The sequence below is a fragment of the Dicentrarchus labrax genome, unplaced genomic scaffold (genome assembly GCF_905237075.1).
Source record: "Dicentrarchus labrax unplaced genomic scaffold, dlabrax2021, whole genome shotgun sequence".
NCBI classification, from domain to species: domain Eukaryota; kingdom Metazoa; phylum Chordata; class Actinopteri; family Moronidae; genus Dicentrarchus; species Dicentrarchus labrax.
Genome location: NW_026136714.1, coordinates 10,184,245 through 10,203,969, shown reverse-complemented (window position 1 = coordinate 10,203,969; position 19,725 = coordinate 10,184,245). Strand labels below are relative to the sequence as shown.

The 19,725-nt window shown below is 39.0% G+C and overlaps 1 protein-coding gene across 5 annotated transcripts in view; it reads left to right on the top strand.

Moving 5' to 3' along the window:
- Positions 1 to 19,725, top strand: part of pdlim5a (PDZ and LIM domain 5a) — a 66,199-nt gene that overhangs the window by 26,586 nt on the left and 19,888 nt on the right. For 2 of the 5 annotated variants that reach the window (XM_051421631.1, XM_051421630.1), the window contains exons 4-7: positions 13,873 to 13,912; positions 14,746 to 15,179; positions 19,287 to 19,459; positions 19,638 to 19,674. In XM_051421631.1, coding sequence (XP_051277591.1) covers positions 13,873 to 13,912; positions 14,746 to 15,179; positions 19,287 to 19,459; positions 19,638 to 19,674 — 684 coding nt within the window. Of the gene's footprint in view, positions 1 to 13,872; positions 13,913 to 14,745; positions 15,180 to 17,573; positions 17,600 to 18,693; positions 18,715 to 18,820; positions 18,839 to 19,286; positions 19,460 to 19,637; positions 19,675 to 19,725 lie in introns of all 5 variants that reach the window. The other 3 variants (XM_051421633.1, XM_051421634.1, XM_051421632.1) reach the window with 3 other exon arrangements.

Genomic DNA, 19,725 nt, shown 5'->3' with positions numbered 1-19,725 from the left:
CTAATATCTTGTTAGCTAGACAGACTATTTCACTACAAGCGAGATATCAGACATATGTGTAGCACATGTGTTCATAGCGCACACACCCACAATGTATACACACAAATACACTGTCAAAAGGCTGGTTGGTAAGGTTTTAGTACATTCCATTGAACCTCTTCAGTCTTTCTAGCAAGCAAAAACAAATGGATGACAATAGACAACCCTGTTTCCTAGAAATTATGTTTATATGTGACTAACCTGCAACAGCAAAGCAAACAGTGTTTTTTAGGAAACCTAATGCCGATACCCATTACATTTTTTATTAACAAATAATAAACATTAATAATTAACATACCTGTTAACATAAATGTTGATTCTGACCATACATTATAGCTAAAATGTCAGATTTTCTACAATGTGTGCTTGTGGCTACTAACTTGAACTTGATAAAAAATGTTATGCTTTTTTTACTTTTAATCTAACCGTACCATCTTTGTGAAAGTGTTGTTGTTGCATAAACCTAACCACACAAAGACGTCACCAGTCTCCATGGCTTACTTTCAGTCATTCAATATTCACCCCAACCAATTCCCACTGACTGGCATGCAGTATTGTAGCACTTTTCCACAAAAACAGAACATAATTCAGGCGCCAATTACATTTCCCATCATCAAAACACATCAAACATACTTGGGAAAAAACTGTAGGATATTATTGTAATTACAAGGATACAGGATTGCAATGGGAGAGTTTGTCAGGAATGGGTCAACAGAGCAGGATGAGGGTAGAGGAACAAGGTCGGTTATGGGTAGAGAAACTGATCAGAGGCGTGTTTTCTATAGACTGGAAGGGGTGTTGTTGAAAAGATGATGAAAGATTGGTAGAAAGAAGGTGTACAGGGAAGTAGGGACAAAGAATGGAGCAACAGGAAAGAAATAGGGAGAAGAATGTGATTAGAATTGAAGCAAAGTTTAAGGGATTGAAGTGAAGCAACAGCACAACAGGCTTATCATTTAGACATTTCTGAGGAATTACAAATACAGAAGGATGTTTCCTCCATGCTGATGACTTTGTCCTGAAGCAGTCCCACTAGTATAGTGTAATCACAACATCTCAACACTTAAATTAGCCTCTTCAGCAATGTAATTATTCTCTTTAGAGGTACACCAAAGTATTAAACTGTTCATTTCAACCAATCATCTCGTGCCTCAACAAAACCACCTTTGTATTTCACTGTTATGCACTTTAACTGCCAGTGTCTGGCTAAATGCTTTATTCCCCACAGTAAAGTCTTTTCGAAGCCCATTTGACTATTTAATGGGGCTGTGTGCATGTGTGTGTTTGAGTGTTTTTCACTAGTAACGGCAGAGTCTCAAGGTCTTGATGTGTTTGAAGGAGTTAAGAGGTACAAACTGAAAAACAGTTGACCTGATGCACTCACCCGCATATACGTAGGCACATCACAGTACACTGCAAGTGAATGCATGATTTGAATAAACAAGCTATCACGCAAAGAAGAAAGGTTTTGAAGCAGCTTTTGTGTAGTACTGAGTTAATTGGTTCCACTTCTCTTTATCAGAGTAGAGATCTCACCCCGTTGAAAGGACCTCAAACAGGATAATTACAGTGTTTGACAAGCATATTCTTTGTGACTGAATGTCTCAATGGTGGAGTCGTCACATTTATAATAGTGGCGTCTCATGTTGAAAGCCACAAGGACAGGCCATAATAAGTCATGGATAAACACAATCAGATCTTAGATCTCTTGTGCGGGTGCGGTAATGGTGAACTGAAACGCTGTGGTGGTGTTGTTTTGCTGTGGTGGCACTGAATTACAGATCCCCCTCCACATGCACAAACACACACAATGGTCAGCAAGGAGGTTTTTTTTACAGTACATGCAAAGCAAGATAGAGAACAACAGTGGAAATATTTTTCACAAGAGGTATGGTACACCTCAATGTTTCTAACAAAGACATGCACACACACACACACACACACACACACACACACACACACACACACACACAAACATATGCACAGATCTCATGGCAGCTGCTTGAGTTATTTTGAGTCTGGAAGTTGGCTCTGGATACTTGGGCAAGGGGTTGGGTAAGGGAAGTCTGTGTAGGGTTTGGGTATACTTTTTCATTTTGTTTACAGTATGTTCTCTTAATAGAGTCATCGAGATCCCAGGTTTGTACGTGCAAATGCTGAAGCCTGTGCACAGCCACATGCCCAACAAAGATGTGTGTTTACCTTAGCCTGCTGCTGCAGAGTACACCTCTGATATACAGTATTTGCATGGCCACTGGTCACTTCTACCACAGAGGCTTATGTCATTTTCATTGTTTAGATGTAAATTCACAAATTGACACAAATCTGTCCTGTTGTAGATTTGTTGTTTGTAATTTAATTATCCTCTCAATTAAATCTGAAATGGTCTGTGTGCACACATATAACTAATGCCCGCTTATCATGTATAATATGAGAAAGCAACAGTTACATAAGTGGTCATTTGATGTATGCAGTTTTTTATCAGTTACCTGTTTATAGGCAAAACTTATACTCAATGATCTATTGCCAGTTTTTGGCCTACACTTTGAAATAAAACCCAGAATGGACGGCATGCTTACTTGGAACTGATCCGTGTGTAACAAGAACATCGTGTTTGAAGGAGCTTGGCTTTGAAGGAGAGAGATAATTGGATTCCCTATTTACAAAAGACTTGAGAGACCATGCTTTTACAGAAATACCTCGGTTAATGCAACTACACTGGCAAACATTTGCCCTGCTGAAGTGTTTCAGCTAGGAAAGGCAAGTTTCCATGAAGGGGCACATAGAGCTAAATATTTCACTACAGTTAACAAGAAACCTGGTTATAAAACATTAAGAACTTTTGCTGACATGACTGATTCTAGTTAAATGATTTTCAACTGGTACGGTCAGTCCAAGAGCTATAAAAGCACCTACCACCTCTTAAGTCAGGTGGTAGAGGAATCTCCTCTTAGTACATGACTTATGTGTTGCAAGGTATAGCAATTAGGGATGTGCCAATCTGACACTCAGTATCAGTATTGGTGTGATACTGGACAAAATCACTGGATCAGATATCAGAGGGGAAAAAAAGTATAATCTGATACAATCCATTAGCCTAAACTATTACGTAAAGGCCTAACTAAACTTTGGGCTACCTATTTCTTCCTTTGTGGGAGTAGAATATTAGTTTTACAGTTTGAGCATGATGTTATTTATATGGTTAGGTTAAGCAACCCATACAAATGTATTATTGACAGCTTCGTTGTTAATGAGATGATAAAGGTATCAAATTGGTATCGGTATTGGCAGATACTCAAGGTTGCGGCATTGATATCAGTATCGGACATGACAAAGTGGTATTGTGCCATCCCTAATAAAAAAGAAAGCAAACAGCAAAGATTCATGGTCCACACTTTAACCCATATAGGCAGCTTAAAGCGCAGACAGAAGATATTACTGTAAACCCTGTCCTTGATCAGATGGATGGACCTCAACATGAACTCAGACTTTAGAAATCTAACTACTGTTGTGTTTGACTAAAATTAAAGCTCATGATATCTATAGTTTATATGTCTTTATATTTCTTTATATTATATTTATATACAGTATCCCCACCTTATTTCTTTGTTTGCGCTGACCACTGTCAAACTAGACGCCGTGGACAGTATATCTCTAAACTTAAGTATGGCTGCGGTTATTGTCGGTTGTATTATTTTGCACAAAAAAAGCCTAATAAAACTACTACCAGTACAGTACAGTACAGTACAGTACAGTATTGGCTTGATCGGTTATAATTTGTGAGACTTGAACTGTAGCTGCAGAAAGTCACAGCCCTTTGCAAATCCTCTGTGCTCTTCTGCACAGCTGCCATTGTCACTTACTTGGCTCTGATATTTGCCAAAGATGTTCCAAAGCCAAGAGTGCTAAACTGGGCTCACCTGTCTCTGTCTTTCACTGGTCTGTAGTATTTGCCAAAGATCATCTAAAACTGATGGCCATCATCTTTGGCTAGGCTTGTAGTATTCACCAGTGATATCATAACACCAAGAGAATGCAGCTATAGCTAGACACACCTGTTACTGCCTGTCTTTTGCTAGTATGTTGTTTTTGCCAAAGAAAATACAAATCCAATGAACATTAAGGGTCTGCGAAGGTAGCCCACTGATATCCTGAGGCCAGGAACACTGTGTTAAGATCATCCGTCTCTGCTTTTTTAATTCTTTTCTGCTATTTGCCAAACATATCTTAGTGTAAGCCAAGAGCACTCATCTTAAGGCCAGCCAGCATTGTTGAATGATACCCAAACGGGCAGCTGGAACAGTGTGAAGAATCATCTGGACTGATTAGAAGGGAAAAACAAGAAGCTACATTTCATAAGCTCTGAGTAATTGCTATAAATGAGTTTCAGGGTGTAAGGCGCAGTCAGAAGATAAACTGTACACTCAGCAGTTTTGTTCCAAATAAAATAAACTTCTAATTATAGTTACAAATGACTCTATAATAAATTGTAATCAACATGTTTTGAAACACAATACATTTATGTCCCAGACACAGTTTGCTATCTTCCCTCGCAGTTAAAATTTAAGTCTACTATGTTATCAGTTCAGATTGGCCGGGATATTTCTAAATTCAGCCAAATAACTCACTATGTGTTTATTTTGTCCTTGATTTAATTACATAATCAGATGACACCATGTTCAACTCAGACAGATGTGTTATCCTAAGGAGCATGTGTGGGTTTGAACACATCTGTCTGTCTTTTTAGGACAGACAGATGTATCTGTGTGTTATTTTTCTTTTAGTGTGTACCTCGTCCACTCTTATCCCGCTCTATCCCTTTTCCACCATTACCCCCTTCAAGCTCATCTGTTGAAAACACTGTGATTTTATTGTGGAAAAAAAGAAGCAGAAATAATTCAGGTATTCGTTCAGTGTCAGAGCCAGGTCCATTTTACGATTGCTGTCGTATCACTGTCGCCTAAGTTTATAAGACATGTGACTCTCAGTGATACTCTGAGAGCAACTGTGTGTGTGTGTGCTTGTGTGTTATTTTTGATTCTGAAATAAGATGAAAAAAATATTAAGGAAAAATAAAAATAGGTCAGTAAATCTCTGTGCCTCTGTGTGAGTGAATTTCTCTGAGTGATACTGACGCACATTGATATCCATAACCCTCTCAACAGACCTAAGGCCAGATGTTGAATATGGAAAACACTTCCTAGTCCAGCTGTGGATCATACTGATGGGCAGGCTGTCTCAGTGCTGAGTGCTGGACCCAGCTGGACCCCTGTCTATTTAGTCTGTCTATCTTTCTTCTGTTTGATGTATTGTGTTTTGTCCTGTTTTGCTTCCTGTGAGCTGCCAAAGAGAGAGAAAAAAGAAACTGTAAAGTAGACAGCAGTAAAATTATAAGACAATAAAACTCACTTTCCCCCTCTCTCATTCATATTAAATATACATTTTAGATAGTTTTGTACTCGTCATTATTCCACTGTTTTTCTGCTGAATCCACACAGTGTGGATGTAGTAAGTACATAAGTACATAATTTGAGACCATACTATGTGGGATAGATCTTACAAAACGCAGGACTAAAGGCAAGTTAATCTTGAATCTCTACTTTAATTTATCCCATTTGGGCCCCCCTACAATTATGTGGATGTCCTAGTCCAGTTTGGGCCCCCTTGAACTGTTGGTTTCCCTTACGGAGCCCCAACAGGCACTGAGTTTGCCTCTAAGGCAGAGATTCCTAAAATCCTTCTGTCGAGGACCCACTCTTGAAACAATGCAATCTTCATCTGAGTCTCATGAAATCACACAAGGGATTTATTTGTGTTGGGTTAAACCTGTGCTGTATAATTTCAGCAACGCAGTTAAGGATGGACTTTAAATAACTTTGACAGCACTGACATGACTTTGATAAACCCAGATTTGCTCTGGGGATCAGTCTGGTGTTTCTCTGCTTCTCTGGTTGTATGGTTCTGGTCAAGATTGTCATAGTGTGTTTGTCAGTCAGTTGCAGTGAGAAAGAAAGCTCAGGTATGTGTGTTTGCAGTGTGGAAATCTCTAGTAGGTCTTTCGCAAACAGGCTGGCTACACTCCAGCTACAGTCCATGGAGTCATTAGTTTATTCAATTACACTTTAAATCTTTTAAACGATGATGGCAATGTTCGGTGTGGGAGTTGCCCGAAGTGTTCACGGAGGTATGGCAGGGCATTTTCAGGTCAAGAGTCATTAACAATGAGTGAAAATGATGCATGCTAGGTTTTGTTGCAAGAAAAATAATGTGGGAATACATGGGTGTTTCGGTATTTGGTGTGTGACTGCTTGCCAGTGTGTGTTTGTGTCCGTCCTGTCCCTGTGCTTATGTGTCCTTCTTAACGCCTCCATGCAAGCTCCTTGTTTATATGTACAGTTTTTACTTCTTGGTCAGTCTGCTGTGAAACAAAGCTGTAAAAGTTTAAATTAGATTTCAACAGACAACATTGGACTCCAGTCCTCCCATCTACTGTTTTACTGCCACGTGACTCCAGAGATGGTGCAGGCACTCACTTACTCCTATAGACACATAAACAGTTGAACACTTGCGTTGTTGTTTCACATAAAAAGAAAACATCTGTCCTCTGCCTTTAAAAGATGTATTTTTCCATGAATTATAATGTTACATAAAATTACTTTTATGATCTTTGGAAAACATCTAAGAAGAATTGCATGCTGTAAAAGTACCTACATTGTTAATCTGTTTTATTACCTTAAATTATGTGAAATTTGGTGTGCCACTGGTTGTAGTATGCTTTGCAACAGTAACTCTTCTTTGGTGTCGTAAAAATGTCCATACATTATATAAGATTATACAAGATTTTACAGCTTTTTTGTCGCAAATATGTCTTCTCCACCCTTTCTATTTACTGTTTAATGGACTTCATATCCAAACCCAGTAAAATGTGTGTAGCAGCAATATATCCCAGTTCCTGTGCCCAATATTTTTATTTTTACACTCTTCTTCTCACACTTTAACCATTTTCACCCAATAAATTTTATTTTACAACCTATATTTGGTCAGGAGAAAACTGAAGTGAGTGAGTATTAGTTATAGAGGCGCTTCCCCCCTTTGCTCCTGAACTCTGTAGGGGTTTTAGATGCAGTACTGTTGACCTGCAGGCTGTTGGAGACATTGCCTCCTTTCTCCAGCCCTGGTGGGGTTTAACCTAATGTGCCTGTTTCCTCTCATGGTCTGCTTTTAAAACTCCTTAGGGTACTGGCCCACTGCTGTGTGTTTTTGTTAGAAAGTGAGCTACAATAAAATGTTTGTTGCTTTGTTACCACAGGAAACTATACTTCATGTTTAGGGATTTTAGTTAGTTCATTGCCTCTACAATTCAAGAAAGGACATTCTGTGTAATTGTTATGAAATCTCCAGATTATGTTCATAAACATTCGCAGAGTTAGCTAAACGAAAGTTATATAAAATGTGTTTTATGTACACAGAGAGTAACTATCTTAAAACCTCCCATAGATCCTGACCTGAATGTGAAAAAGCTTGATTCTAGGTCAAGTCAAGTCTGTATTGAATACAAACGTTCCATCAGTGAGAGCCTCTTTCATGAAAACCAGTGAGAATTCATACCCTCAAGCTTTTTGTCTAGCCATATTGATCTGTGGCTGAGAATAAATAAGCACAAACATCACAACAAAAATGAATGTTACCTATTTGTGCAGCTTGCCTTTGAGGAGAAACACAATTGTTGATAGCTGAAATTCTCTCCTCTGTCTGTTACTGCGATTCTTCAGACGTACTTTAAATTTTATATTGATTTAACTGACTAATGTTTTTCTAGTGAAACCGCTCTAGTTTTAACATATCTCGTTCCTTTGGTCTGGTCAGTGTCAAAATGTCTTTTAGGATCTCATGGGATGTCATGCTCAGCTGGCCTGGCGAGGCTCCTTGGAGGGAGGTTGCGGATAAGGAACGGGGAGGATCACACACACACACACACATGCACGCACAGATAAATAGACATGGGCATGGAGCTCACACAGACCTACAATACTTGTGATCTGTGGATGACCCCTGTCTCATATGGTCTTGCCCAGTGTGCGGACTGATAAAGACAGACAGACTCAGCTTTCAGATCTATTTAAAGTGCATTTCCAGATAAACTCACACACTGGTCTTGAAATAGCAGATAAATAACACGGTTGTTTTTGGATTTAATCAAACCAGCACACCAGCTTTTTAAATCGAGAAGTATCAAGTCTTTGTTCACTCATCATCTGTATTTCTCTCTTTGTAACCCATTACCACTACACACACACACACACACACACACACACACACACACACACACACACACACACTTACTGCTGACACCCAAATGAACCACACGTGGCAATAATTCTGCCAGTCACTCTGTTCTTACTTGGTGCCCTGGCATTCCGTCCTGGTCACGTTGGTCTGTCTGCTTCAGTTTAAGGTAAAATTACAAAAAACCCTGAAACCAAACCGGCCCACTCTTTCCCCTTTTTCCTAATAAGGCACAGAAAAAGAAATAAATAGATGGACAGAGTGTGTGTCCCACCTTCGGGAATGACGACTGCATACATTTTAGAGGGCTTTGTTCCAATAATCATTATCACTTTTGTTTAAAAAACAGTGACCTCATTCCCAGGAAAGACAAAAAAAGGGGCAATGAAAGGCAGGAGGGAGTAAGTAAGAAGAGGAGAGTGAGATAATTAAAACACAACAGAGGAGGATGGAACGGTGTAGTGATAGAATGAAAAAGAAAAAAATGAGGTGAGAAGAGAAAAAGAAACAGGGACAACATTTTTTTTTTTGGTTAGAACTGAAAAAACAATGTTAAAGCCATATTTCAAGCTAATGGTCCTGAGGCACAGTTGTGTCCGTACATAAATTACCAAGCTGCTAAAGTCTCTGATTTACACAGAGAGAGACTAAGTGTCTCCCCCTCTGTGAATCATGTTCCTTGGGAAAGAAAATGTAAGTTTGATCTTATTGAAGTTGCATCATTAACGCACATATGGATGCAAAGACGTTACCAACATTTTGTCATCTCACAGTTTCATTTTGTTTCTTCTGCACAATATTCTTCGTCGCTAATTTGTCCTGATTACTTACAGTTAAGGAGAGGGGAGGAGAAAAAGAGAACAGAGGTACGTTTGAATTATTTAAAACATGACACATTAAAGGAACACCAGATTTTTCAAAAGTTCAATTTATTTCTTTAATATTGGCTTTTAGTTGGATAACATCATTCCCTTCTGTACTAGTCAGGAATGTAAAAGTTACCACAAAAACATGCAAGAGCTGCCAAAAAATGTCTCACCAAGACAAATTAGGTGCAAATCTAAGATAAGATCGCGGCTCATAAGAAACCAGACTGGTTTTGAGGCGAACAGGACCACAGAGAATCAATCATACCATCTATAACTGGGCCGATCAAGTTCACATTTTTCACACATATAATATTCAAATGTCCAAGGCAGTTGATCTAAAAATAGACCAGGACACATATACTGTGTGTCTGCGGGTGTGTGTGTGTGTGTGTGTGTGTGTGTGTGTGTGTGTGTGTGTGTGTGTGTGTGTGTGTGTGTGTGTGTGTGTGTGTGTGTGTGTGTGTGTGTGTGTGTGTGTGTGTGTGATTGTGTGAAGCTTATTTGCAGGTGCAGATGCTGCAGAGTGTATAAACTGGCCCTTTTAGTCTGTGTTATTGCACTACCCCAGTAACATTTCCTGGGCCAACCCGTCATGCCTGAAATCACTGTCACCACACCCTGCATAATACATTATTGTGTGTGAGTGTGTGTGTGTGTGTGTGTGTGTGTGCATGTGTGTGTGTGTGTATTTGTGCGGGTGTATGTCAACTGGCCTTTGTCCGCCCACTACTTTTAATGATTCTGTCATCCAAATGGCAGCACACTTCATTAAAGAGCTGCTTTTTGCTGAAATGCAATGATGTGTGTGTAGCTGTTCCTCTAGTGTGTTTGAGTAAACAAAAATTACAAAAACACTCACTTTATGAGAGGTCACACACACACACACACACACACACACACACACACACACACACACACACACACACACACACACAAAGGCATTATGTGACAGAATCACTTCCACTTGTAAAATTCATTCAGACATGTAGCGCTTGAATGTGTGTATTTGTGTTTGTATTGCATAGTGTGTTCGGTTTCTATTGGTGTTACTAACAGATCCCAGTCAGTTTCACCTCCACCTAAGCCACTTCTGCATCTTGACCACCACTCCCTTTTAGACATAAAATCACACCCCAATCTCTCATTGATTCAGTATGGCTGGTTGCTTGCTGGTGAAGCTGATGCCGTGTCGGGGCACAGCCCTGGAAACATCGGTCAATGATCTCACTCGGGTAAGAATAGACCGGAGAGATTAAACATAAATGCACAACTGAGAACACAGAACAGCCGCGAGGACATGGATGATTTGAGAGGAGATAAAGAAGAGATGGCATCCTGATCTTTGTGACAGATCTATTTACTGTAATGCATAAATGTAGGAAAATCTGTAAAGATATTCAAGGCAGCATGAAGGTAATATATGGTGGCACATTAAAAGAGAATATGCTGTTGGAAAGATTTGACAAGAAAGTTGTACATTTTATAGAACAGTTTAGCTCTTGGCTTCTGTAATGATGTTCATACAGTACGTTATACAGTAACATCGGATGAGGAGATGAAGATAAAAATGTTGTACCGAGACTCACAGAATAATAGAAAATAACTAAATAAAATGCAATTCAACGTGACACAAAATGGGCTCAAATATTAACATACTGCTATATCTAAAACTCAACAATTTTTCCATCTTACAATATTTACTGCAAGGCTGGATTGCATTATTTTGTTTTAAGATGTCTTGTTGTTTTGTTCATTCCCTACCAATTCCAAAAGAGAAAATTGTTAAACACAGTGGAAACAGAACAGAGAAATTGTAACGACCCATGAAAGCATACTGTCAGAGCTCTGTAATTTCTTATGTATCTCCCAAAAAATAATTAATTAGGAAAACATCACAAACCAGACCAAGAAAACTAAGAAAACATACAAAATGTTTTATATGCACGCAAACCCTCATGACCAATATTCAAAGTAGACTAAAAGAAATATTACCATAAATGACTTGTACTTAACAAAATATGGAAAGATGTTTAAGCACCGCTGTAGCCACAGCATGCATTCGGATGTGGTGAAGTATCAAAGCAAAACCAGAATAGCTGTCACCACAAAGAACTGCTGGGGAAACTCACAGTCTCAATCGCTATTTAATGTAAAACTTCCATGAACATGAAGCCGGGTGAAAGAAACACAGACACGTAGAGGCTGACAGTTAACATGCAACATGCAGAGTTACAAATGCTTACACAGAGAACAGAGACATGTTGTATACCAGCTGCTCTTAAACTCTGAATGCAATTAAACTGTTGGTAGAAGAAGAAGAACACACACATGTAGATGTACAGCCCAGGAGGTAGACATATAAAATACTATGTTTGTCACTGTCACACTGTCAGTGTCTTTATTGCATCCACTTAACTCTCTAACCCTCACACATTTGAGCTATGGAGAAACATGCCTGTGGTAAAGTGCTTGATACGGTCCTGTTGTTCCTCTCCTATAATGGATATCATTGCCCAACACATGTCCCACATTCTGGTGAGAAGTTTTCAATTTTCGGCCATTTTCAAAATGAAAACAGAAGCAAATTTGGTTACTGCTGTTTTAATACGTACAGTATTCAGCCAATGCAACACTTTCAAAACACTCTCTAAGGCTCAGTTGACAATGACAGCTACTTAAGTTTCAGGAAGATAAACCTTGGCTAACTCTCATGAGTTCTCCCAAGGTCACGCCAAGTCCCAGGAACGTAAAAGGCATTTTAACAAAACAGTTGCTTGTTTAGAAACCTAAAATTACCTTTGACTGTGCAAATCCCCAGAGTTCGAGTTTGAAAGCTTTTGAATTAAATTAAACTCTGGTTCTCATTGACTTTCTAGCAGGCGTCTTTTTCTCTCCCTCTCACCATATGACCCCAACACATTTCCATGTTGGTGTTTCCAATTATAGCAGCAGTGTAATCAAGGCTACAGCACACAGCGATGACGGTGACGTATTTGAAATACCTACTTGATACCCTGGTGTTCTCCTTCCTACTTTATGTGCCTCACACATGTCAGAGCCATTGGTTGTGCAAGCGATTTCCTAGCTGTCTTCGGATCAGCTTTGATGTCGATGGTGTTGTGCTGATCGGTTACTTCCTGGATTGTTGACAGTATAGTATGTCCAGGGAAACCCACAGGGCTGGCATACATAAGACAAAAAAAAAAATAGGTGAGGCATATTGTCTCAAGTGATACTAGGACAATCTTTAGTAGTTGCTCAGCAGGGTTATTTTGCTTTTGGTTGAACCTTCGAGGAAGACCTTCTGTTAAGACAGCATACAAATCCCATCTTCTTTACTATGATTGTCAAACCATAACCGTAATTAACCATCCATATCTTAGAGAATTGTGTCAGTAAAGCTTGTTGGGGGCACAACACAGCCTGGCAGGCTCACTTCTAAAAATAGGATTCAGACTGTTTGCCTGAACTGTTCCTGTGGAAGGTCAGGATAAGTTTATGCCTTTTTGCTTTGGGTATTAATATAATTTAATATCCTTACGTCTCATATCAAAGGCTCACAATAGCAATATCGTGACACTTTTGGCAAACCAAAACTGAAGAGGTGCGAGAGGTGGAGAGTAAAAGGCCAAGCACATGAGTAGCTGTATCTGTAAACTGATGTGTTTCTAGCTATTACAAGGCTGTCGGTTCAAATTTACAGAGGTGAAGGACATGAGCCTCCCTCAGGAAGTTTCTGGAAGGACTGCTCTGAAAGGAATTCGGGGCTGCTGACATTCGCAAGTCTTCAGTTACTGCACAGTTTACTTAACCTTTAATTTACGTTAACTCATGTGTTTTCCCCTTCATATGATGCTCAATCGTGCACTGAACAAATTCTCTTTTGAACACTTATTATGATTTATATTAAGTGTTCAAAAATATTGCTCCATAGCTGCTTTAAATGAACTGTTTCAGTTCACGTTTATTCAATGAAGCCCTGTCCTATCGCATCAATAACATTTTAAACCAGGCAGATCAACTAAGAACACTGTAAACAGATGAAAAAATATCTCAGTAAAATGAACATTAGGATGAGGTGCTTAGCTGTTGTCACTTAAGAGTAAATTTAACAGTGTGGATAGTTAGAGGCATGTTCCACAGATGACCTTTTAGGGTAGCTCATTGCTCAATGTGGCATCAAGAGTATCAAACACCAAGAGTATCAGATTGATACAAGCCTTTATAGACTAAAAACAGCTGCCTTCAAAAGCACACGTACATTGAAAGAGACCACAGTTTTCAGCCCTAGCAGCTTAAGTTTACATAGTCTGACACAGTGAGACTCTTGGATTCTGTCACAGCTGATGACAGAAACCTCTCCAAGTCGATTTCTATGCTGAGAGCTCAGGTTTAGTCATAATTCAGCATAACCACAGTTTCTCTCAACCTCAGTAAGATCTACACATTTTACAGCATGGCCTTCACCGTTTTGAATGGCTCTATAAATATCAGTGAGTATGCCTTTGAAAAGCTCCTGCTATTTTACCCACACGGCGTTGGCTAGCAGTCACTTAAATCTATTATAAGAATACATTTCAGACATTTTATTTAAGGAAATATTGAAATGAAAAATAACTGGGGTTGTGTGATCATAACTCAAGCATTTTCTTTTTCCCTTCTTCTTCTCTCTTTCCAGGGCCTCCAGTGTTCCTAAACCTCCCCCCGTGGCACCAAAGGTACTGTAACATAGCATGGGACTGAAAAAATAGAAAATTACACTTGAGTGTCTGTTTATGGATTGAAGAAAATTATGAAATATTGCTGTTTGATTAAGGCAAGGCACGTCAGGTGAAAAACTTTATTTTGGCTGTATGGATACATTTTAAGATATATTTTAAATCTATGCTTTTTATAGTTTAATAAAAAGTATTACCAGTTGTCAAAAACACTGTGACTGTATAAGAAACGTATTATTCTGAGGTCTTATGTCATTTTATTTTTATTGGGCAGTTGTTGGTTTTTTTGCCATTTGGATATACAAGTTTTGTTCATTTAAAATAATATAATCCCTTTTTAATCACCCAACTGTGGACTAACTATAGAACAGGAAGAGAAGAAACTTGTGAGTTCATTGAATTAATGGCAACATAAAAAGAAAAACTGCAATTCACCTGGCGTACCATGCTTTAAGTTCTTTTCTTTAGTTATTACACCCTTCTGAAACGATGCCACACACACAGTTTTGTTGCATGAAAACCCCATTTGTTTTGATTTATGTTGTGTTTTTTCTAATGTTACTACATTGCTTATATTGTAAATGACAGTTAAGTATACTGATGCTTCCTTTTTCCAAGAAAATGATCAGAACACATTTACAGGTACTAAACTAATTGACTTTTTTAAATTGAATTAAACTTTGTTATATGGGCAAATCATAGGTTTTATACAGTAGAAAGCCTATGGGATAAACACATATCCATAAATAACCTGAGAAGCATCAGTATAGTGCGTGCTGTGTTATGATTTGTTTTTGCGTTTGTATTTGCATGCTCTTCTCTCATGCCGGTAGGATGACAGATCAGACATCATAAAACCAGTGGCCCTCACCCATCCACCTCCACCACCCCATCCCCACCTTCACTCCTCCAGCCCCTCAACCGCCCCTTACAACAAAGCCCCCAGACCTTACGGGGGCTGCGGAACAGAGCGCGAATACCTTCCTTCACAGTCCCCTTTTGCTCCCTTCATACCATCTCCATCCTCTGCCTTTACTCCTGCCTCCTTCCACCGCAACAGTCCTCCTCTTCCTCCTCCTCCACCTCCTGTCTCTTACCCATCCTCTTCCTCCTCGTCCTCCCCCCCTGTCCTTGTTCCGCCCCAGCCATCAGTGTATAACACACCGATCAACCTCTACTCCAATGAGAACGCATGTGAGGTGGCCATGGGGCAGAGGCGGGGCCTATTGGAGAGTCAGGGTGGAGCCTTGCCTTTGCAGTTGAATGGGTGAGTGGCGTTCTCTCCAGCCAATCAAACAAATGCTTCAATTCTCTGAATCTACTTTCAACTTTCTCACTGTTATAGTTATATGTTATAAATAGGAGATGAGATCAGTTGCGATTTTTTTGGATCTAACGGATTTGTACAATTTTAGAAATACACCAGTATGTGCAGTAGCCATCAGCATTTGTCGGATGGTGCTTTCGAAAAAAAGACGCAATGACGATTGAAATTTAGATCACTGTTAACTTCTTCTTCTTTCTTTAGTCCGCACTTAGTTTCTGTTTAAGCTGGACAAGTATATACTTTACAAAAAAATATACTTCTGTCATGATTTACAAAGTTGGTGTTTTTCCAAGCCCATTTTAAAGTTTGTTTATTCCATGCAGGCTGCTGATCAGGCTGGCCAGACTTCAACTTGGAATCTTAAAATGTTGGAAGTGATTTTCAAAGTTCTTCCACATCATTAAATCAGACTCACATGTCTGTTGGTGTTTTGGTCAGAGGAGGGAAGCACAATACTGTACTCTACTGCACACAGTATTGAGATCCATGGTTTGAGTTAGCAAGACAAGCCCAATTATGGTGCCTCTGTTTATGAGTGTTGTTTATTATAGTGCTGAAAAGTGTCTCAGCTTGTTTTGGTTGCCATTTTTTAAAATGTCACCAAATACTGTCAGTTATTTGTATACCGGGTCATGTTAGAGAACACTGATATCTAAGCAAACTAAAGCGGTGAATGTACGATATGTTTGCTGTATGAACTTGAGAAGGGAAATTCTGCACTGAAAGACCTTTAATAGCTTCGTTCTTGTGATGGAAAACTGGAGAGTTGATGGACTTTAAAGGCATTTTTGAAGTCCTGTTAATATAACATAATAAAACATAAAAAAAACATTTTCAAGGTTAAAATCTTAGAATGTAGGACTTTAACATACACTTTACATTACATTTTAGAAAATATTACAGCTAAAACTACTACAAATGTGTATGGACAAAATTCCTGTCACAATGGTTGGATCTTTGTCATCAGCACATAACAACCTATTGCCATGAAACAAATCAACTCACTCTCCCACTTACTTTTGTGTGCCAGTGCATTTTTGTTATCTTTTTGCTTTCATTTTATATTTTAAATCGATGTCAGGTGTCTTAAGAGAGCACCACATTTAAAACATATTGGTGGTTACTAGTACTCGAAGGTAATACTGGCACTCTGCCCTCTCTGCTTCTGTCTTTCTAATTCTCTCCATTATCTCTCTAATTTACCATATTTAATACTTCCCTTCACACCCAAGCTGCCTGTTCCCATCTCTCTTCTCACTCAGAGCCTCTCTTTACATAATTCCCTCCGTCATGTTCCTCCCCCCCTTTGTTTCTGTCTCAACCCAACTCTCCTTCCTCCAGAGGTATAGTGAGTATAACTATACTATGATGCTATGGCTAAGTTGTGTGTATATTTAGCCTGCAACTCGAGCTGTGTGACATTCTCTTTGCTCTTGTAGCAAATCAGTCAGTCAATAAAGGTTTCAGCCTTGAATCCATTTAGATTTACACAGTCTCTTCACAGACTAACACACCGTCATCATGTTTTTCCTTCACTTGTTCAAAACAAGGCGGTATACATGTTGTGATGATGATGATGTTTCTGATTTACTGCACTCAAGATACCAAAAGGACTGAATAGATTCCTTTTGTGACTCATAATATCTCCGTTCATTTTCATGTTTATACTCTCTATGTGCTCTTTTCTCCGGGCAACACACTGACAAAAGTGGTTTCTCTTTCTGTGAGACTCTGCAGACACCAGTGATCTGCACAATATAATCTTACACCAAGCAGCTGCACACACACGCACAGACACACAAGCTGCATTTCACTGGGTTACATAGCCTTCCCAAAGTATTACAGATGACATTTAATAGCACAGTACTTTATTAAAGCAAGATCTGGATGTCTCTGTATGAGGTAGACTTGCTTTCTTCATGTAAACATTTCTATCTCTATGCCTCTTTCACCTTTTTTCATCCTGCTTATATTCCCAGTGACTGTTTAAGAGCTTGTTAATTTGGTCATCCGCAGGAGACGTCAACATACGGGGTTCACTTCGCCCTAACTTCTTTGTAGAATTGGCAATTGGTTATTTTCTTCCAGTATCAGTTAATTAATTTCTTTCTTTCTGTTGCTGAGGTGACATATGAGACAGCATGTGTGTCCATCCTTGCATCTTGCTTGCTTGTTTGCATGCTGTATATGAGCCGTGTTGTTCGTTTCAGAGGGGATTTTTGAATGGCAGCTTTCAGTGTTTTTACTGTAAAATGGCAAGAATTTGGACAAGTGTATGTCAATGTTCTCTGGCTTTCTGTCTTCCTTTCAATCCTTCTTTTTTCCGCTTTGCAGACTTCAGCACCTCCTCCAGTCACAAAGTTAGTCTCTGAAGCATGTCAGGTTATGAGTGTTTGACTGCCTTCCTTCCTTTTTACTCCTCCAACTCTTTCTGTACCTGTGTGTGTCTACTTAATCATCGCAACTGCATGTATGTGCTTATTTTACTGCAGAACATGATATCTGATAGTAATATTTAATAGTTCAATTAGCTTAATTTCCTGTTTATATTATGCAAAAACTGCAGCACGCATCCAATCAAAATTGATTAAAGTTTTTGTATGGGATACAATATGCTGAGGTTACAGTTTAGCTCAACTATAAATCACAAATATTGATATTCACACGCACACAGTCTATATAGTCAGACACTTCCAGTATAACTGTATGTGTGTGACCAGGCTCACATAGAGCTGTCAGCACTCCCACACCCACATAGCTGCTGCTGTGACAAGAATGTGTTGAGAGAGACACTCATAAATCAGTCTATTCAGTGTGCTAGGTGAGTGTGTTGGTGTGTGTGTCTGTGTGTGTGTACTTATAGGTGATTTATTGACAGCAGTGCCTGAAAAGTCTTCAATGCCCCTCTGTGTGTATGTGTGTATATTTGAGTTCAGAGTTGATTTATTGACAGCCAATTAGTAACGGGCCTGTCATCACTCTGTTGCCATGGAAGATTGCAGATACACACATTTACCGTTCGTGCATTCACACAAATGGCACTTGTTAATTCATAAATGTGCTGCACAGTCATCAAAACAAATGTGCATGCTTTTCATGGTCATCTTTATTCTATTACGCTCTCTATACTTTTACTTTCCGACCATCTAAATTATAAATGAATTTTTCTTTTGAAAGAAATCTAGACAAATCATCAGCTCCACCATGTGGTTGAAAATAGAATTGACCTGTATTGGATGTTAGGAGTTTGTTTGCCCTCCTGTTGATGCGATCAAATGTCTCCATTGATATTTGGACTCTGTTTTGCATGCATTTGGGAGTTGTGTCCATATGTTTTTCCTCCAATTATATTCTTCTCTCTGCTTATTAACATTTCCTTTAATACATTTATATAATTTAATTAACTCTTCGTACTTGTATCTCTTCCTCTTCTTCTTCTTTACCTTCCCTTTAGTGGACCTCAAAGTATTTTGAAGTAAGTCTTTTCAAATTATTCTGTTATCTCTCTATGTTTTATTTTTTCCCTATTAAGTGTATTTCTGTTTTCTTCTATCCCGTTTTTCTGTCCATTGGTTATCAAGAAAACCCCCACCGCCAAGGTATCAGATCGATTCAGACCTAGACTCCAAATGCATTTAACAAATTGTGGTGTGAATTTTCCCCCTTTTCTTATCTAATAAGCACAAATTGTAGGTGATTATTTTATCATCATTATTGTGTCACATCGCCATCTCATGTAACCTACAGTCTGCATATCAAACTGTTTTATACCATTCCTCTAACTGACTGACTGTGTGTTAAATAATGTTCTACATATTAATTTAAAATCCTTGGTTGAAATTAACCTCCTAAACTGACTAAACATGACTGCTGACAGTAGTCAGTGTTTGAGTATAAAATATTTTACCGAGTCCTGAGAAATTAGTTCTACATTTCACTTTAATAAGTTACAATACCTCCTAGGAACTGACATCAGCCTTCATCTCCTACTTTGATCAATTATGAGAGGGAGCATGTAAAATGATGTCATCCATCCTGTCCTTCCAGAGTTCCCAGGAAACACATCGTAGACACAGACATCCATTTTTACCATGTGCCCACTCATGCTGATGCCAGCAGGAAGCGCATAATGGAGGACACAGAGGACTGGCGCCCACGCACCGGCACCACCCAGTCCAGATCATTCAAGATTCTGGCTCAGATCACTGGCACTGAGAATGGTATGAAGTGCACACAGTGGTGATTTTTGCACAGACTGTTGTTATTGCACCTGAACTAATGAGTTAACACATAAGAGAACAGTGCAGCCTCTACAGGGCAAACAATGATATTTTAATTATTACAACCACATTATTTTCTCTATTGGACTCATTATTGTCTTTATTCTTTCCTTTGTAGCTCAAGAAGAGGAAGCTGACGCAGCCAAGAAGGCAAAGTAAGTACATGGCAATGAAAATGCTGATTGAGGTTTTAATAGCCCTATACT